Genomic DNA, 21312 nt, shown 5'->3' with positions numbered 1-21312 from the left:
TTGAAACATGTTTTTTAAGCTGCTTATACCAAATACACAGATGTTGTCATTAAAGTTTTTATGTCTTTTAAAGGGCTGCACATTATTCCCAGCCTTTTGGTTCATACCATTCGGTTCTACATATGTCTACTCACTGATTGAACGTTTCCTGGATTAGCTGAAATTGGCACCCCATGCCTATACCTCTGTTGCTACTTCACCATCAGGATACCTAATTAGGACAAGGACCTCCACTGAGGTACCTCCACTCCTTTTCCCACACCATATCCACCACACCATGAATCAATGCCTGGTCTCCGGCCATTGAATATGTCAGTGCACAGACTGCTTCTGGACCTCCCGATCGAAGTACATGCCAGCAAAAATCAATTAGTACAATTCAGCACCAGCAACGTAAAATACGATTCCTTATTTCTTCATATTTAAATATGGCAACATTGGAAAACCGTATGCATTTCGGGCATTATAACTCGTAGTCATGTACAAACATGAAACGTGCCAAAGACATACTGTGTTTCCCCGAAAATCAGACCCTGTCTTATATTACTTTTGTCCCAAAAGAGGCACTAAGTCTTATTTTCCGAGAAAATGGCTTATTTTACTTATCTAGCGGCTGCAGTCTGGGTCCCTCCCGCTGGTCTCTGTGGTTCCGTAGCTCCCCCGTGCGTCCTGCACTCCTCAGCCGCTGACAGAACATCACTTGCTGGTCATGGGATTCATAAATCTCGCCTCCAGGAAGCAATGGCTCTGATTGGTTCAGCGAGAGCCGCTTTCAGCCAATCAATGCAGCGCTCGCTGAACCAATCACAGCTGTCGTGTTGGTTCAGCGAACGCTGCATTGAATGGTTCAGCGAGTGATGCTTTTAGCCAATCAGAGCCATTGCTTCCTAGAGGCGGGATTTATGAATCCCGCAACCAGCAAGTGATGTTCTGTCAGGGGCTGAAGAAGTGCAGGACACACAAGGCGGAGCTATAGAACTTCGGAGAGCAGTGGGAGGAATCCAGACCATGGCTACTAGGTAATGTATTCATTTAGTTTTAATGTAGTCCAGCTAGGGCTTATTTTCAGAGTTATATTTCAAGCCTTCTTGAAAAAATGTAAGAAAAAACATAGTAGGTCTTATTTTTGGGGAAACATGGTTTTAGAGTTAATCAATTTGCATGACTGTAATATTGGTTCTTCTAATCACAGTTCCTGGTCACCTAACGTGATATGAAGGAACTGTGATATGAAGACTGGTACTTTTTCATTGCGCACATTGTTTTCATGTCTTTTGTTCTTTCATATTTGTATATACTAATTATGCTCTAAATGAGTAATTGCCATTTTTAAATATAAAGAAATAAAGAATTGTCTTTTACTTCGTAGTACTGGATTTCACTAATTGATTTTTGTTGTTGTTTACTATGCTTCAAGGTCCACAAGCAGTCTGTGCACCACCTCATTCAATGCCTGGAAACCAGTAGATCAGAAGATGATCCGTGGGTTGATGAGCTGTACCCTTTCTCTTTATCTAAATATTATATTGTTTGTTTTTATGTAATTTGCAGATTTTTTTTCACAATCTTAAAGTATAAATAACTTCTATTTAACCCCTTAGTGACCGCCCCATTGCCTTTTTACGTCCTGGCTTTGTGGGCTTTAATCCTCAGGCCGTAAAAACACGCTCACCCTGAGGATTAAAGCTGCAGGGGCCGTGGATGTAACAGCGCCATGCTATCGGCTGCTGGAGGTAGTCAAGAGCATGAAGCTGTTATGGGGGGCCGCGGGCTCCGATCCATGAGGGGAGTTGAGAGTACTCACTTCTGTCCTCCGCAATGTCTCGGGGCGTTCTGGTCCTTCCAGTGAGGTCCGGGAAATTTATAATCACCTAGCTCCCGGCTAGTATGAGTAGCCGAGGGCAGTGAGATCTCACTGGGAACCACAGTATACAAAAAGTGTGAAAAAAACCAAAAAGTTTTAATAAAGTTTAAGTTTCAATTCCCCTCACGGATCATATACATTAGGGGAGATGAAATTACGTACTTACGTACCTAAGGCCCACGGATTTATTCGCAGACCTTACCCCATCTTCTGCGCACTTGCCTGACGCCAAAATGATGGACGCATGCGCAAAAGTCGCAGATTGACGGGATAATATAAATTCTCCTTGCTCCTGGCTACCAAACATAGCCAAGAGCCAGAAAATTTCACTGGGGCTGCGGTACATGGTCCTTGGTCACGTGATCACTGTCATCTAATGGATAACGGCAATCACGTAAAAGTTTTTTAAAAAGTTATTTTCACCTCCTGTCTCCATGAGGGGAGGTGAAATTACTTACCTAAGGCCTCCAGTGATGTCCCCCGATGGGATCTCTACCCACTGACTTTTCCCTAGCTTCACCGCATGTGTTCGTTGCCAAAATGGCTGACGCAAGCGCCGAAGCTGGCCACTAATGGTAGGCGAGAGTCTCGAGCAGTGACAGAGGGCCGCGGTGAGCGGTCCCTGGTCAAGTGAGTGATCGCTGTTATCCAATGGATTATTGCGGTCATATAAAAGTTAAAAAACAGGTTGGCCCCGTTGTGCAGCCAGACATAATATTAGGGCCACAATGGGTATGTTTCTGAACCCAGGGGGTATCCATTTTGGGGTGCAAATCCTCATTTTCATGAAATGTAAATGTATAGAAAAATATGTCTTTAAGATGACATATTTGCAAAAATATGAAATTTGATTTTTTTTTTCTTCTCTGAATTGCATTAACTCCTGAAAAAAAAAACTGTGGGGTCAAAATACTCATGACACCCCTCAGTGAATACATTAAGGGGTGTCGTTTTTAAAATGTGGTCATTTGTAGGGTTAGCTATCATTCTGACACCTACGAGTCTTTGCAATCTTAGCTTGGTATAGGAAAACAAAATGTTCCTCAAACTGTTGATAAGTAATGTTAAATTTGTGCGTCTCCTTCATGGTTAAAAAAAAAAAAACTAAAGATGTTCAAACATGCATCCAGAATAAAGTATAGAGCTGGAAATATATATCTTATCAAAAATTTGTACAGTATATTTACACGTTAGGGACATTACAGTTGAAAATGTGAAAAAATAACTTTTTTTCAAATTGTTCCCAATTTTGGCACTTTTTATAAATATACACATTCTATCAGTCTGTTTTTACCACCTAAATGAAGTACAATATGTGGCGAAAAAACGTCAGAATCACTTGGATATGCAAAACCTTTACGGAGTTATTCTAGGTTAAAGTGACATGTCAGCTTTTCAAAATTTGGCCTGGTCATTAAGAGGTTAAAGGGGTTGTCCCGCGCTGAAACGGGGTTTTTTTTTTTTCAATAGCCCCCCCGTTCGGCGCGAGACAAACCCGATGCATGTGTTGATAAAAAAAAAACGATAGTACTTACCCGAATCCCCGCGCTCCGGTGACTTCTTACTTACCTTGCGAAGATGGCCGCCGGGATCTTCACCCTCGGTGGACCGCAGGTCTTCTGTGCGGTCCATTGCCGATTCCAGCCTCCTGATTGGCTGGAATCGGCACACGTGACGGGGCGGAGCTACGAGGGCAGCTCTCCAGCACGAGCGGCCCCATTCAGAAGGGAGAAGACCGGACTGCGCAAGCGCGTCTAATCGGGCGATTAGACGCTGAAAATTAGACGGCACCATGGAGACGGGGACGCTAGCAACGGAACAGGTAAGTGAATAACTTCTGTATGGCTCATAATTAATGCACAATGTACATTACAAAGTGCATTAATATGGCCATACAGAAGTGTATACCCCAACTTTGTTTCGCGGGACAACCCCTTTAATGACTTGTCAGCTTTAGTAAATAAAGTACAAGCATTCCTCATGTAAGGACAGTTCTGGGGCATCCTTTCTTACAATTCTACGTCGTACTGTTCCTCTGAAATTCAATAAATTGACAACTGGGTGTTACTATTCCTTTCTGCAATAAGGCATATCCCTGCACGTTCTGACACTCGCAGCACTGATTGGACAATGTCAAACTGTGCAGGAACATAAGCCCATATGGTAACACCCAGATGGCAATTTGCTCATGAATTTCCCTGAGAAATAACAGAGGGATGACACAACACACAGCTTTAAAAAAAGATCTGAGAAATGCAAGTATCTACAGACGTGGCAGGAGAGCTGAAAGGTCTTACTAGAAGAGGGTTCTGCTGTCCAATGCTGGTGGCCCTAGAAGGGATGTTGGGGCCCTACAGCTACAGCCCACCGCTGCACACCATTGACTGATTCCTTAATCATGGGGCAGCAGTGGCAAAAGCCTGCAGGAGGAACTACTGTTCTAAAGTCCCTAGGAAATAAGCAGAGCCTGCAATGAGGAGAACAATACTAGCATATGTTTATTCATCAAATTTGGGTCCATGCTTCACTTGAATGGCCACTTTACCGGAACTTACCAAAAGGGAGGTCCTGAGTGATGCCGGTCCATTTTAATTGGAGTAACGAAGATTGCAGAGCACTTTCACTGTGGCTAGAGAATAGCTTTATAACGTGGCGCTGCCCCTTTAAGGCTGCCTTCACACTTGCGATAAAATAGTGCGATGCGAGAGTGAGTGAAAACTCAGAATTATGAAACCAACGATTTTTAGTGGTTTCATTCTCATTTGCGATGTTTTCACTCATGAGATGTGGCGTTAAAAAAAATCGCAGCATGTCCTCTCTTTCTGCGTTTTGCGAGTTTTTTCGAGCCCATGCTTCCCTATAGAGACTCCCTTTTATCACATCGCAACACACGACCTTGTGATTTTCGTGTGATGCATTTTTAGCATTACAAACTTCTATTGACCTTTGCTCAAAAAAACCCCAAAAAACCCAAATAGCAGCGGAGCACGATTTTTCACAAGAAGGAGCATTGCTGACGCTCAAAAATCACTGGAACAAAACTGTGATTTTTCAGGATCGCAAGCGTGAAGAAGCCCTAAGGATATTGGCTGCGCTTTCACGACTGGCGGATATACGCTGCCCATCTGATGCATTGGTTTACAATGCATCAGTTCAGATGGGCGTATTTCCGCAATGTAAAAGCACCCGGCCGCCAAGATAGGGCATAGGAGCGCATGTCGGCCAGGAAAGATAGTTCAGGAACTATCTTCTGTCCTGAACATGGCAGCGGCTCCCATAGACTCCTATGGGAGCCTATTGTAGCTGCCGGAGAATGGAGGTGGGAGGGAGTTTAGCAGCGTGTCTACTAAAGCGTGTCAGAGTTAGATTGCGCTTTTTAGCGCACCTTGTCATTGTGATGGCTGATGAGGTGCGTTACAAAACGTGGAAATATAGGACAGCGCTAAAAAAAAAAAATCGCAGCGTTAGAAGCGCCATGTTCCAGCGCAGGTCTGTGAGGCCTTATTGAAATCAACGGGAGTGTTAGATCGCGAATAGCGTTGCGCTCGGGACACTGCAGTAATGGCTGTGAAATGCAAGCGCAGCCTAAGGGTACCCACACGGAACGAAAGATGCTTTTTTGGCGCGTGCGTCGGCATATATTTTTTGCGCGCGCAGGGCATGTGCATTCGTGCCCCGCCCAAAAAATAATAATTGAAATCACTAAATAGGAAAAAAGAGAATATTGTTTTTTTGGCATGACTGAAACGCTCAAGTAAACGTAGCCATTGAAATCAATATGTTCTATCCTCTGCGTATTGCGCGTGAAAATACACCTGCGTGACGCTGGCCTTTAAGCGCGATATCAGTCCGTGTTGCGTGTAAATATGACTGCCACCTGCTGGAGGGAGTTTATTACTACACTTCCCAATCATAAAGGAATTAATTATGAAGCCCAAACGAATAGTAACCTTTTTCCCAACAATGGCTGTAATGTGTATACATCAGCCCTTCACACAGGAGCGGTACGGCAGGATGCTGGGTGACTGCACTACAGTGTTTACGCCTGTTGCCTCTCAGAAGTCTGCCTGCACGCTAGCAGGCGTCGGTCTCCACGTGACCAGAAATACCTCGCACAGGGAATCAATTCTGCGCATGCGCCTGGGTATATGGCTGTTTACGCATGCTCAGATAGGCGGCTGCGGTGGATCCCGGTAACCATGGAGACGGCCTTCGCGTCCTTTTTCGCAGCGGCTGAGGGCATGTTCCCTGTTGCTGGCATCTTACTGTAAGAGGAGGAGGACACATCCAGGACATCAGCGGCTACTTACCTCCAGCAGGTAACAACCTTACTGGTCCCATTTCTTTACACAATAAGATAAACGTGAGGATTGGACTCCATCTTTATATGGAGGATATAATTAAACTACCCACCAGTGTTTCTGACCCGGGTCGGTGCTATGTGCCCGTGTGGCTGGTGACGGGGTGGCGTGGCGATGACAGACGGAGGCAGCGCCATTTTTTTTCTAAATGACTTTACTTAACATCAAGCAATAAACATATTTTGGAGGGCTCATCTACTTGCGTTTTTCTTGCGCGTTTTTTTTCATGCGATATCACTGCTTTTTTTAAGACGAAGGTTAGTGGGACTTTCTGATGTTAAAAACGCATCGCACAAAAATCGCAAAACACGAACCTCCATTGATATTCACGTAAAAAAAACCCGCAGCAATATCGCATGAAAAAACGCGCAAGAAAGACGCAAGTGTGCTGGAGCCATTAGGCCTCATGTCCACGGGGACAGATCTGCAGCGGGTCGCCCGCACGCGTGATCCGCACCCCATAGGGATGCATTGGACACCCGCAGGTAGTTAAATACCTGCGGATGTCATTTTCCCTTGAAGCGCGGATTGCATCTGCGGGAAAACACCCGCAGCATGCTCCATTTTCGTGCGGGTCTCCCGCGGGGACGGCTCCCGCAGGCTTCCATTGAAGCCTATGGAAGCTGTCCGGATCCGCGGGAGAGCAAGAGTTAAAAAAAAAATGGAGTGCCCAGCGCATGCGCATGGCACACTGCCAGCATGCCGAGCACATCCGCCGGGCCAAGGAAAGAAGATCCAGCCGCGACGGAGGGCAGATCTGCAGCGTCCGGACAGGTAAGTAATTCTTCTTTTTAGGCCTCATGTCCGCGGGAAAGGAGGGACCCGCTGCGGGATTCTGTATGAAGAATCCGCGACGGGCCTGAATTTCCCCGTGGACATGAGGCCTGAGTGTTGCCAAATGACTTGTAGCGTAAGCCTCTTTTACACGAGCTACAGAGAAAATCGCGATTATTCAGCGATAACACTGTTGTGAGAATAATCTCGCATCGCATCGCAAAAGTCTATAGGAGTTTCTAATGCTAAAATCGCATCGCACAAAAAGTGCAAGTTCATGTGATGCGATAAACAAGGAGACTCCATAGGGAAACATGGGAGAGAGAAAAAAAAAATAAAAAATCGCACATCGCAGAAAGAGCATCCCGCAAATTATTTTTTTCTCGCAACATCACATGAGTGAAAACATCGCTAATGTGAAGGACAGCGTGGGCTTCACATACATGCGTTTGTAGCGCCGTCGCATCGACGGAAAATTGCACAATTTTGTCGCCCATGTGAAGTGGCCTAGGGCTAAGTTCACACAGGCGAGTGCGATATCCGTTAGTGAATCACGGCCCTGCGGATGTAAGGCGCTTTTCTCTCAAAAGCGCCTGGCATCAGTTCGCGGAAGTATGGATCGCGGCGGCGGAGGATCGTGAAGCTTCTCCCATTGTTTTCTATGGGAGACCTCACATCGTGTGTGGCGCGATGCTTCTGCCGTCCCCGTTGACAACAATGGTAGAGGCGATGCGAGGGCGCGCCCAAAGATAGGACCTGCTGCGATTTGCTTCACGCATTGCGGTGCGATCTCCTGTGTATGACCCCATTCAAAAGAATCAGGTTCACATTTGTGCGAGAATTGTGCGTCTCCCAACACACAAATCTAGCCCGGTTTGCTCGCCCGTGTGAAGCAGCCTGCGGGGATGTTTATGCGGAGTGGAAATGCTGCGGATTTCCCACAGCGCTAAATTTGGTTGCAAAATCTGCATTTTTTCCGCTCAAGACACAGAATCAGGATCCGTACCGCCGGTGCTGATTACAGAAGATACCTCCAAAGTCTTCGTGCTCTCGGCGCCTTCTTCACCAGCAGCTTCTAGTGAGCGCAGCGCGTTGGTCACGTGATGCAGAAGTGACTAGTGGTGCTGCGCTCATTAGAGGCTTCCGGGTTAAGGAAACGCAGAGACTTCGGAGGTGAGGGCAGTGTGGCATCCTCTGACATCAGCTGCGCTTCCGCTGGTGCTGATTTGGACGCTGAAATGTTGCAGAATTTGTTGTGCAATTTTCAGCTACACGCATTCCGCAGCATTTCCACTCCGTCTAAACATACCCTTAAAGTGACAGTACTTATATTTATTGCGACACTGAGAATACATCTCTTGGCAGCACGAGGCACATGACTTCACATGACTGTCCGGCATCTTTTGCAACCTCTCAAATGCGGCGTACGAGCAGCGTCCTTACACACAACGCAATACCGCGCCATAGATGTCATTTTATATCCACAGGTCATCATGTGCCTTATTACATATCCCGCCTCCTAAACACATCATACACAGTACACATCAGTATAAACGCTTGGCATGACATCACACTGCAACTATATAACATTACTACTCAGGAAGTAATTCACCCGCAAGACCTTCCGTGAACTACTGGTGCCATCATCACTACGCTATGCTAACAGTCCCTGCGAGTCCTGGTCCCCCACCCTGGCCAGGGATTTTACATTACGCAGTCCTGGGGGTAGCGGTACTCTCACGCCTGCTCCATACACCTTAGCTGTTCGCTTCTGCTTCTTTCTTTGTCTGGGTTACCCCCGATACGCAGACCTCTCGAAGCGCACCATGCTTCTCTTTTGCCAAGTGTTTGCAGGTAGGAAGCGTCCCATGTGCTGCAGGGCCCTTCACCCCAAGGGTCTGACCGATCATCCATTAGGCATCACTATTTTGCCCCATCAGGGCTCGCAACATTTATATTCACCAATACCACTAAAGATAATGATCATTTTACGTATGGTCAATCACTTTTTTTTCCAAAGGGGTTGTCTGGGACTTTTGTAATTGATGACATATCTTTAGGATAGTTGATCAGCAGGAGTCCACCACTCGGAATCCCCGACAATCAGCTGATTGCCTTGCCAGCTGTCAATGTGAACAGTGCTGGAAGCAGATAGCACTATCCATGTTGCAGTGGTTCAGTTTGGTACTGCAGGCACAGCTTCTGTTAAATACAATGGGAGATGTACCTACAGTATCAAACCTGGTCACTGAATGCTGACAGCGCTATCAGCTTTCGGCGTTGTCCACACTGACAGCAGGCCTGGAGATCAGAGGGGAACCCAAGCGGCAGACTCCTGTCAATCAACTATTGCTGACCTATCTTGAGGATAGATCATCAATAGTACGGCTGCATTCACACGGCACATCCGAATCTGATATAGACCAGAATAGGACATGCATGCTTTCTTTTACAGACCCATGTGAATAGCGCCATAGGCCATAATGTATTTGTGCACTGAGAAATACACGGACAGACTATACATACACCCATGTGAGTGGTTCCTAAAAGCCTCGGACAACCCCTTTAAAGGGGTTTCCTGGAAAATACTACAGATGGCATCAATAGTTAATCATCTGGGCTCTGCCGCTCAGAATCCCGGTTGATCAGCTGATCGGGCACCTGCTGTCAGCGCGACAATACACAGCGGTCAGAGTGGCTGGCACTTGTAATTGCTGGTGCAGCACTCATTAAGATCAATGACAGTTGTGCCTGCAATTACAAGGGCCAGCCACTAAACAGAAATCGAAGCCAACTGCTTCCGCCCCGTACCCTGTGTGTGTTGCTGTGCTGACAAAGGGCATCCGATCAACTGATCAGCGAAGATCCTAAGTTGTGGACTCCTGCTAATCAGCTATTAATGACATTTACCGTGGATACATCATCAATAGTTAAAGTCTCGGATAACCTCTTTAAGGGCGCCCACCCACTGGCGATTTTTTTTTCTTTGCGTTTTGCATTTTTTCTGCAGAGCAATTAGAATTGAATGTACTCCTGTCCACTGGCGTTTTGCGTTGCGTTTTTTAACATAGGAACCGTCAGTTGCATATGTGTCCTTATTTTTCTCCTAATGCACCCATGAAAGTCAATGGAAATTAATGGAAAAGCCGCGAAAACGCGGCGAAAACCGTGCGAAAAACGCGGGAAAAACGCCGCGAAAACGCTGAGTTTTTCACGCACGAAAATCGCAAGCGCCAGTGGGTGGGCGCCCTTAAGATAAAGACTTCTCCCCTCCATATACCTCCGACCTAAATTCCCAATACCTCCCCATACTATTCACACAAGACCTCCTTCTCCAAACGCCCCCTGTATTCCCCATATACTGGAACTCACTACCCCGAATGATCAGACTCTTCCCCATCTTAGAAACCTTTAAAAGCAACCTGTAAACCCACCTCTTCAGCAAAGTCTACAACCTACAATAACCCGAATGCTTTCCGTTTACTTTCCGATTTTTCAAAACTGCATCCGTTCATTTCCGTTTTAATTCCATTCCTCCGCTCCGCTGCACAGATATTTAGGATATAAAGATAGGTTAGCAATAACGTTTCAATGGCGTAAGATCAGATAACTCGTCGCAGAATGTTATTCCAGTTCTGTTACACTTTGCTAGATCTGCATAGGAACACTTTCTACCCTCCCCTACCGTGTCCATCCCTTGTAGACTGGCAGGTCCTCCCTCACTCTTTACCAGTCTGTCACTCGCTTTTGGTTCTTGTTTTTTCTTCCTTATGTACTGAAACCCTCATCATATGTACAGTCCCATTGCAGTCAACAAAAGCTGCACCTGCAATACCAACCCAGGCCACTGTGCTGTGATCAGCGCTGTCTGCTTCATGCACTGACTGCCTAGGAATCAGCTGATCGGCAGGGATCCGTGCGGCAAGTCCCCGACACTCATCTATCGATGACCTGTTGGTTACAAATAGCAAAAATACCTTCCAGACAAAGAACGGCCCCCTATTGTTTCCTTACCTCTCCACCCTACACTAGCTGGTAAAGAAACCCCGAATCCAGACTATCTCAGCTTAACTATCTGATTCTCCCCACCATAACCTCTTTTATTCCAGAGGACCAAATGGCTCTTCTTACGGCTCCTTACAGGCATTTTGTCATTCATCACTTTTTCTAAATGTTATTTGTGGCAAATTTAATTCTTTTCCATTTTTGTGATTTTTTTGAATTTCAGTCAGTGCAGATACCAGAAGAGATCATTTTCATAGGGTCAGTAGGTTATACCCCAAGCTGCGAACACCACAGGCAATACAGCAGGGCTATATTAATGTATGGGCCACATATAGAGAAAACTTTGCAAGAATCTTCACCAACAGATTTGATTTCCCCGGCATTTTATTATTTAACCATATTCTATTTAAGTCCATTTTGATAGGTTTTTGGCAAAAGTATAAATAACAAAAGTTTAAAGGGGTTTCCTGAGTTACTACTTTTGTATAGTTTTGGTTCCTCCATGTCCAAAACTATAAAAGTAATATACTCATCGTGGGGCGGCGCTGCCATTTAAGCGATCCATTACAACGGCATCTGACAGCCCAAAGGCCCGCTGATGTTCCATAAACCTGTTACATGGGCTTTCATGTTAAATCCCTAAAGCAGGTTTACGGGACGTCACTGGTGACATCCCTGCTGGCTTCCCATTGGCTGAAGCATTCACGTCTCCGCTGCAGCCAATTTAAACAGAGACCCGGGGAAGCGGCCAGTGGCAGAGGAGCAGCGCACAGTGGGAAGGGATTATGTAAGTTTTAATGTCATTACATACTTTGTCCCTCACTCCCTTGGGGTTCTCAGAAAACCCCTTTAATTTAGAAGATTTTGGATGGAAGTTTCTTTTATAGACGGTGAAATAATTTGCAACACATATAATGGTGCCACCTGCTGGTCGTGAGAAAGAATACAATATAGAAACGCAAAAGGGTTTTAAAATTAGTCCATTTTTTTATACTCTTTTTTTTTCATATGTATACACCTTATGACCAGAGCTTCTAATATTTAACACGGTTACAGTGATATTAGAGAACACATTTATAAATCTGTATAACTGGAGATGTAAGTAAAATGACAAGCTTTATTTTATATACACTCTAAAAAAATCTCCATTTGCAATACATCAGAAAACGTTAATAGTGGTGAGGAAGAGCGGGAGCCTCATCCGACTCCAGAAGTTAGCAAACAAATCTCTGATTGATCTGTGACCCATGCTTTATTTCCAAGGCACAATCCTTGCAAAGTATGGACATGCCAGAGGTTAGTAATAATAACATGAGGGGATACCCGAAATAAACCAGAATCTTCTTCTGGTGGCTGCGGTGTTACTAGTACAGTCTTCGGTTGCAGGGTAAATGTCTGCAGAACCCTACTGAGATGCTATACCAGCTGATGTTGTTGGGGAAAGTTGTGTTTCGGTCCAGTGATTTTTTTTTGTTTTCAACAAGTTGTTCAGTTTTTCACCTATTTTGTGATGGCCGATTCATATGAACATCGTGCAGCTGTGAAGTTTTGTTTCCTTTTCTACTGCTCAAAGCACTTGTAAAACAAAGTCACACGGAGAGAGATCGGGTGAATACAGAAGGTGAGGCGAGCATGTCCTGCTTAACACTCTGTGTGGGCAAACAGGTGACTGGTTCTTCCATCATGACAACACACCTGCCCACATAAAGGGGGGTGGTAAGCACTTTTTTTAACTTATGACACGCTCGCCCCACTCTTAGTATTCACCCATTCTCGCGACTATTTTTTACGACTGCTTTGTGCAGTGGAAAAAGAAACTACATTTCACAGCTGCACGTTGTTCATATGAATCAACCATCACAAAATAGGCGAAAAACTGAACAACTTGTTAAAAAAATGACTGACAAGCCGAACGCAACCTCAATCAAAATGTTGGTTGTTATACCGCCTCAGAAGGGCTCCGCAAACATTCACCTAGTAACAGAAGCCTGTACTAGTAATACCTCCCCACCAGAAGAGGATTCCTACTTCTTGTGAAGTTCCCCTTCGTATAAACAACCTTTATTTGCATAGCACGTACATGTTATATATCACTTTATATCTTTCCCCATTGAGACTCACAATGTTTAAACTAACCTGTCAATATGTTTCGGACCATGGGAGGAAATCCATGCAAATGTGGAGAGGACATACATACTCCATGATGTTGTCCTTCAGTCATATTTGAACCTAGGACCTTAGCGCTAGAAGGCAACAGTGCTAACCACCGAACCGCTGACAGAGGTTGTGAACTGTTGAATGGATTCAGATTTGGCAGAATCCCAACATTCTACAGTCCAACTCCTGGATCCTACGAATATAAATATATACGCACAGACAGCTTCCATTGCAGTCAATGGAAGCCGCCCGTCACGCTGTAGCACAGCGGAAGTATAGCGTGAATACGCGCCCATCGCCGGCCGCATCATATGATGCTGCCAGCGGGTCATGTGACACCGACGACGCATCATATGACATTGCCGGCGCGTCATGCGCTGTTCTGCGCATGCATACTGGAGCGTCATGTGGGACTTCAGGCAGCGGATCCAGAGGCAAGTATACTTACCTCCGGAGGGGGCGCCGTGACAGACTCCGCTGCGGTATTCCACTTGTGGAGCCCATCACGGCCGTGTGCATAAGGCTTTAGCATTGACTAGTTGAGAAGTTGGCAGCTACCCTTATGCTATATGGAGAATGTTGGTCTCCTGGCACCATTATTTGCAGACCATGCGCCTATGGAACCCAACAGCTAGAGCTTTGACCTTTCCAAGGCAATCTCGTTTACAAGCAAGTATTTCATCTACTCCTCCAACAGTTTAAGAAGGAACATCATTTCCGATCAGCTCAACAGTAGAGTTTATTGTCATTTTCCAACTCGGGCTTACTTACATAATAAGCAGTATGTACAGCCTTACTGCTTCCACCCTCCCCGATACTTCCTTATATGTTCTTCCCACCTTCTTTGTCTTCCCCCAATCGTTACTCTTGTTTTTGGTCCACCTATGTTTATACTAATCTATAAACAGCCATCTGTACCTCAAAATGGTACCAACAAAACCTACAGGTCGTCCATCAAAAGTAAGTCCTTATACAGCTTTTCCGATTAAAAAATAAAAATGTTTTGGGTCTTGTAATGCCGCAACAGAGAAATGATTTTATTTGTGTTTTTAATATAAAAAATTGGTAACACATAAAAAGCTCCAATATCCCCTTTATGATATCCAACCTGTTGCTCTCCAGCTGTTGAGTGAGCACAACTCCGAGCATGCGTTATTAGCCATATACTGCTGGGAGAACTTGCTGGGAGTTGTAGTTTGAAGCAACTGAAGAGCAAGAGGTTGGAGACCATTGTCCCTCCTTGAGGTGTCCCTTCTTTACTGCAAAGCAGAAGTATTTTGTTATGTGTAACAGTGGCTGATAACCCAGTTGCATGTAACTTCCACGCTGCTGACAGTGGAGAAAGGAGTGGAATAAGACAAGTGTCTTGTGCTTTACAATGTAAAACTACTTGGAAACACTTGGAAAAGAGTATTTTGAACATTTTCTGCTGCTGGTTATACGTGAAGAACAGTTGGTTTTGTTATAACGTTGCTAATAAAAAGTATTTTTTACTTTGAATTGTGTCCACAGAAACACCACAAATTGTCCAACAAATGGCATTAGAGTCATCTGTAGCAAGAGGAAGACTCGAAACCCTACAGATCTACAAAGTCCTTCAGTGTGTCCAGGAGCAAGACAAAGAACAAATAGAAAAACTCACCAAACTTGGTGTCTCAAACCTTATAAACCTCACCGAACCCAACAATGGAGACGGTGTTCTACACCTGGCGGCTGGGGCTAATAATGTTGACATGTGTCACTTCTTACTTACCCTTGGAGCCAATCCTAATATGCAGGACTTAAAGGGATATACACCTGCTATGAAAGCTACAGAATTAGGTCACGACTTAGTGCTTGAAGTTCTTCTGGAGGCCCATGCTGACATGACCATTGTAAATAAAGAAGGAAAAGGTAATATATTTTTCAAAATTAAAGGGCCACTCCAATGAAAATACATTTTTCAACCACTATACCCCTCACCCGATTGTCTGCTGTCTCCTCTGTATACTGCAGTCATATCCATGCAATGCAACCTCCTGTCTGATACTTATCAGATACTATATGTAAATTTCCACATGCTTTCACTTCCCCTTTGCTATGCTAGCAATCCCATAATGCATCAGCACAGCATCACATAGATAGCTAGAGCCATTAACATCTCTGTCTCCTGAGAGGACAATGTGATTATCATTACCAAATATAGGACATTTTCATACAACCAAAGCTAATGCAAATTTCCTATTACCTAAACACTGTAGTCTTTATGGTATTAGACTAGTAGGTATTAGGAAATTATAGTACAAGTATTTCTGGTGCCGCAATGACTCATGTGATCAGTGGTGGAACATATAACTCACTCACAGACGGACAGGTGGTCGTTAGTACTTTGACTAGAGCATTCTTCCCACTACGAAAATAGTGGACCATTCCGTTATTTCATGTTAATCTGACAGCGGTCTTATTTTTACTATGCAGAAGTTAGGGTACATTCGAGAAAATTGTGCAAATTTTATGTGTTGTGAGATGCACCCATCAATGCAACCCATCATTTGAAATAGGGGATTTTTTTTCTCCTCGCAGCGATACTGTGAGATGGAGAGATTAGCAGCATGTTCTATTTTTGTACAAGTCTTGTACAAGAATAATACATGCAAATGTGCGATGTCCATATTCTGTGTGATGTAAGTTGCATCCAAGAATCTTGGGCTCAGCTCCCTATCGGCCATTTGAGTCCCACCCCCCCCACCCCCCTTCCTCTTGTATGAGTTTTACCGTGGATTCCAATCTTGTAATGATCTAGACTCCAATGTTATGGAATAAATAGAGATTATTATGGCCTCACATCCATCAGAAATCCACTGGTTCTGCTCCGTAGTTTCTGATACTGGTAAAGTGATGCCAGTAATTCCTTGATGTCCTGTTGGCAAGTATGCGCCCAAAGTCTTATTTTTTTAGCTTTACAATTACGACTATTTTCCTTTTTCAACAGGTATTCTGTTTTACTGCATTTCACCCACCAAGAGACATCTCCGCTGCTTCCAACTAGTGTTGGCCTCCGGAGCTGATGTCAATAATATATCGGCAGAAGGAATCCCGATGCTGCTGGCAGCATGTAAACAGGCCCGAGATTGTAAAGAAATGTGCCTGAGGTTATTGGAGAGAGGAGCTGATCCCAATGCTTCTGATCCGGTAGGAATATCCATGGTGTCCCTGATGCAATTCACACATATCATGCCCACCACACGGTATCCGGCTTATGTAGAGACGTACTATATACAGTATATTAGATAATCAAGCTCCTAAAACCTGTCTGTTTATATGTGGCAGAGGTTACATGGGTTTTTTAGGACTGTCCATTGACCCTTGTGTCAGGCGGATGAGGATCCACTTTGCTACACACCAGTTTGGCTTTGGGGCTATTTAAGGCAGCAGCACATGCAGAACCCCATTTTTACCCTCGACCCCTCCAAGCGGGATACTGTCTTTCCTGTAGGGTCTCCAAGCTGTTACTCGCACAGATAATCCTGATATGAACAGGTGCTTATCCAGAAATACACAACAGTGACTTATGAGACCAGTTGCTTAGGCATCCACCCTAGGGTATGGATGCCTAGGTCCAAGGACAGGATTGGAAGAAGAAAGGTTTAGCATTATGTGCTGGCCCTGTGGGCAGAAACCTGGCAGCGAGGAGAGGAGTGAGTGCGGTGTGCAGAGCATGGAAGGTAACAGCGCCTGACCACAGCCCCAGCAGCAGGTGAGCGGGGTGGGTAGTGGTGGCGCGCCCTGGCACATTAACCTTAAATGGAGTGTCTAGTTGTAAAGTACTTACTGCCTATCCTAAGGATAGGCCTGGAACCCCGTTTAGCTGTTTGCCATGTCTATTCATTCATACACTGTGCTGATTTCAGCAGGAAGCAGACAGCTCTGTTCCCACTGCAGTGGCCTCACTTGGTACTGCAGGTCAAACAAGAACTTGGCTTGCACTACCAACTCAATGGGAACAGAACTGTCTGCTTCCTGCAGAAATCAACTCAGCGCATGATTACACCAACCCCTATTAGCTTATTTCCTGTGAGGACAAAGGAGCAGACATGTTAAGATCCCAATTCTTCTTTCATACAGGGACAGTCAAGGCCCCTCCATGGACATTAGATGCTTGGTGAGAAATTGTTGGGTTGGGGGGACATTCATCTAATGTCCCCAGTATTAGACCATCAATGTGTGATCAGTGGGGGACTGGAACCAATCAATAGAAGGGTGGCCATGGTGCTTGCCTAATGTTGTTGATCCAGTTACAGCAGTATATCTATATACTGCTATGCAAGGTACTGCAATACAGCCCTATTCAACGGGATGGGGCTGTCCTGAGGATGAGCATCAGTAGCAGACAGTCATCTGTACAGATGCACCACTGTATCCGGAGTGGCTCACCGACAGGTTGCCTTGCAGCACCAGACTCCTGGGTTTGCATTTGGTGATCATGTCCTTTTAATATGTTATATCTTTCCATTCAGAAAACGGGTGTCACTGCTCTGATGGAAGCAGCAAGAGAAGGAGCCTTGGAAGTTGTGCGCAGTATATTGGAGAAAGGAGGCGATGTGAATGCTATTGATAACCAGCGATACCATGCTGTTCATTTGGCTGCTAAAGGTGGATTTTTTGAGGTACGGCTTACTCTCTTTATGTCTCTTGGTTTTATCCCCTTCTAATACAGTTAGAAATCAAATGACTGTATTTTCCACTTGAGCAGTTTGTAACTGGCCAGCACTGCCTGTATGCGGGATGTAACTAGTGTGGAGGGATTATCCGCTCCTCCTGCAGTATGTAGGGTACGATACCTGTCCAACACAACGCTCCAGTCATGCATCACTAACCCAATGTGGATTCCCGGCACACCATAAAAAACTGCTGATGAGTATATTATTCAGGGATGATTGATCCTCAAGGCTCATGAAATTTCTTTCTGAAATGCCTCCCTCTACTTTGCAGGTCCTGAAGGTGCTGTCTGCATACAAAGGAGACATGGGAATTATTGCAATGGACGGGAACACCGCTCTTCACCATGCAGCCGCCGGGGGGTTCGCTGATTGCTGCAAGTTCCTTGGACAAAGAGGTATTGGATGGCTCAGAATGTGAGGACAATTCAATGATCGTGTTTTTTAAACATTGCATTCTTTAACCCCTTAAGGACCAATGTGTTGAGGTCCTAAAGGACCAGACACCTCTTATGGAGTTTTACCACATGGGGGTTTTACTGCCGTACTTTTTTTTCTTTAGCTACCAAAATTATTTTTCCTGCATTTTTTCCCTGTGACATATAGGGCTATGTTTTTCTATTTTTTTAAATAGATTTTTTAACATTTATAGCTTATTTTTAAAATCAGTATATTTATGTATTTATGCTAAAATAAAGTACAGGAACGGGTTTCTCATTTTGTTTTGGACGTTTTGATATATAATTTGTATAGTTTTGGATTACAGGGCGCATACGGCGATGGTTTTGGTAGGTGTCAACGGTGGGTTATTTTTCTTTTTTATGTATCTATTTTTATTTTACTCTGTCGTATTTTTTTTACTTTTTGTAACTTTTTTTTTTACCATGTATGACCCCTATGAGGTCATATAAGACCTCTGGGGTCATTCACATTATACGGTTCTGCTAGGACCTTTCAGCTCTGCTGTGACAGGGGCACCCAGCAGTCACCTGATCTCTGGGTCGCATAGTGGAAGTAATAATTCTATTTTCATTCTTTAGTACATAGTGCTTGTTGAGTGCCTGTTGAGCACTACGGTATGTAGCATGAAAAGGAGAAGGAAGAAGCAGTTGAAAAATGCTTCTCCCTTCTCCTCCGGGTCCTCAGCTGTGTCAGACAGCCAAAGACCCAACCTGCTCCTGCTTGATTGCAGGAGCAGAGGCTTTACTCCTGTGCTGTACTTCTGCTATCACACGGAATTAAAGCCCAGGACCAAGTGCTGTATATTTATCGCGCTTGGTCCTTAAGGGGTTAAGCTAAAGAACGGAAATCAGGATAACATAAGTACTGGCATTAATTGGGCAAGTCTGTGTCTGCTTCTATCCAGCCTCACCTACTTTCTTGTGTGGCCTTACTCTTATTCTCCAAGGAAATTCATTATTCTGACAGTCAGGACTGTGTACACTGATACAAAACAAAGGCTCTGACTACTCTACCGCTTTAGTCACGTAACTGTTGCATGCACTTAAGCTTATGTAACAAGGACACCCATAGAAATAGTTACACTGTTTATGCCACTTAACACTTTTGCAATCGGACAATGTAGAAAAGTTGGGTAAGGGCCTCTGCAGACGGATGTATATACGCACACAATGTGCGGAGAATAGAACCCATTGCTGTCAGTGGGTTCGTTGTCAGGAACGTGTTTTGAGCACACTTAAAAATAGAACCTGCTGTATTTATACGCATCAACGGTCCCATAGAAGTCTATTTGTGAGTGAATGCTCACTCAGTGTATGTGCAAATGCGCAATACACTGCTCGATTCCATGAAAAAAAGAACTCATCTAGACCTCATTAGGCTAAATAGCCTTTTAACCCTTTCCAATCCACTGTCTGACGTCCAAAGACATTCTGATTGAAGGCTGTGCAGCTCCGATGTCGGAAGACGTCCGGCAGGGTATTTTTGCTGTAGATTACTGGCCACTCTGTTGTCAGGGGCCTCTCCAGCATGTCCATTACCGTAGTATTGGCTCTAGCCAGCAGATGGCGCCATTGTATAATGGCAGAAAGAGAAAGCCCCTTAGGAAACCCTGAATCCAAAATTTGATTGCAAAGGGTTAAATCACAGCAGGGAGGTTGGCGCACACGCACATGAACTGGCACTGCCTACGCAAACAGTACACTACTATGCGCCAATACACACGCAAATCTACCTTATCAAACCTCGTTCAAGGCACAAATAGGTTGCGTTGAGGCATGTGCAATTCATATACGCCCGTATAAAGAAGTCCTAACTGTTATACTTAAGGGGGTGATCCCGGAATCAACTTTTATCACCTATCTATAGGATAGGTGATAAAAATCTGTAAGCGCCTCCATGCTAAAACCCCAATGACCCCGAGAATGGGGGGCCCGTGTCTGCCTCTTCTCATCACTAGAGGCTCATTGTGTCCCACATAGTTAGGAGGAACTTGAATGGTGTGTCAGTCGCACATGCATAGTGCCACTCATTTGTCTTCAATGGGACTGCCAGAGATAGCTGGGCACTTGTACTTGGCTAGCTATTTCCATCAGCCCCATTGAAATAAATGGAGCAGCACGACATGCGTGACCTCCGCCCCATTCAATTTCCACATCACTGTGGGTGGGTGCAGTAGGCCTGCAGTGACGAGAAGGGAGGGACACAGGACCTCCATCCTTGACATCAGTGGGTGTTTCAGTAAGACCCCCACTGATCAGACTTTTATAACCTATTCTTTGGATAGGTGATAAAGTTGATTTCGGGATAATTGTTTTAAAGGGGTTACGGGGGGACAGAAAAAAATTTCAAAACTGCTCAGCCTACTAAAAATTAAAGTAACGAGTACTAATCGCATCCGATCCCGGGCTATGTTGTCAGTCAGCGCCCGGTACCCCGCTGGTCTTAACTTCTGGTGTCATGACAATGGGACAAGTGACCGCTTCAGCTTATCGCTGGCAGAAGTGAGCCGGTTGTTGGCTGCAGTAGTCACCTGATCCTGTTCTTGGAGACCTCATTACTATCTTATTTCAGCCTGAAGTGAAGACCGATGGGTGACCGGGGAATAGGCATTGGCGGTAGGGGATTAGGTGAGCATTGCTTCTTCTATTTTATTTTTCAGCAAGCCGAATGGCTTTGAAACAAAGTTTGTCCCCAGATAAACCCTTTTATGAAAATGAACTGGACAAAATTGTGCAACTTCTGTCGCGTCACCCAACTTACTCAACACGTCTGCAAACTTTGATAAGTGACTAAAGTCATCATAAAGCCCCAAGCTTAGGATTTTCCCTGTTGAATGCTTTGGCCTCACCGAACAGGGCATTGTCATGGAACATGAATAGTGTTGTAGACCCTTTGATGTAAGCCTTTGCAAATGATTCATATGCTGTGCATGACATCCTAAAATGGCGAGTTTTTTCATCTTTGTGTGAGGCTATACGCTCGCTGTGTTTTC

At 44.8% G+C, this 21312-nt stretch overlaps 1 protein-coding gene across 1 annotated transcript in view; it reads left to right on the top strand.

Annotated features, from left to right (window-relative positions):
* The first annotated feature begins 6073 nt into the window (after window positions 1-6073).
* ANKEF1 (ankyrin repeat and EF-hand domain containing 1) overlaps window positions 6074-21312 on the top strand; it is a 38135-nt gene continuing 22896 nt past the window's right edge. Inside the window, exons 1-5 of the mRNA XM_066595652.1 lie at window positions 6074-6183; window positions 14674-15054; window positions 16133-16332; window positions 17658-17807; window positions 18133-18256. Of these exons, the coding sequence (XP_066451749.1) occupies window positions 14697-15054; window positions 16133-16332; window positions 17658-17807; window positions 18133-18256 (832 nt within the window). The 5' untranslated portion in view covers window positions 6074-6183; window positions 14674-14696. The remainder of the gene's footprint in view (window positions 6184-14673; window positions 15055-16132; window positions 16333-17657; window positions 17808-18132; window positions 18257-21312) is intronic.

The sequence above is a fragment of the Eleutherodactylus coqui genome, chromosome 3 (assembly GCF_035609145.1).
Source record: "Eleutherodactylus coqui strain aEleCoq1 chromosome 3, aEleCoq1.hap1, whole genome shotgun sequence".
Taxonomy (NCBI): domain Eukaryota; kingdom Metazoa; phylum Chordata; class Amphibia; order Anura; family Eleutherodactylidae; genus Eleutherodactylus; species Eleutherodactylus coqui.
The sequence above is the reverse complement of the archived record's forward strand: the minus strand, read 5'-3'. Positions and strand labels throughout refer to the sequence as shown.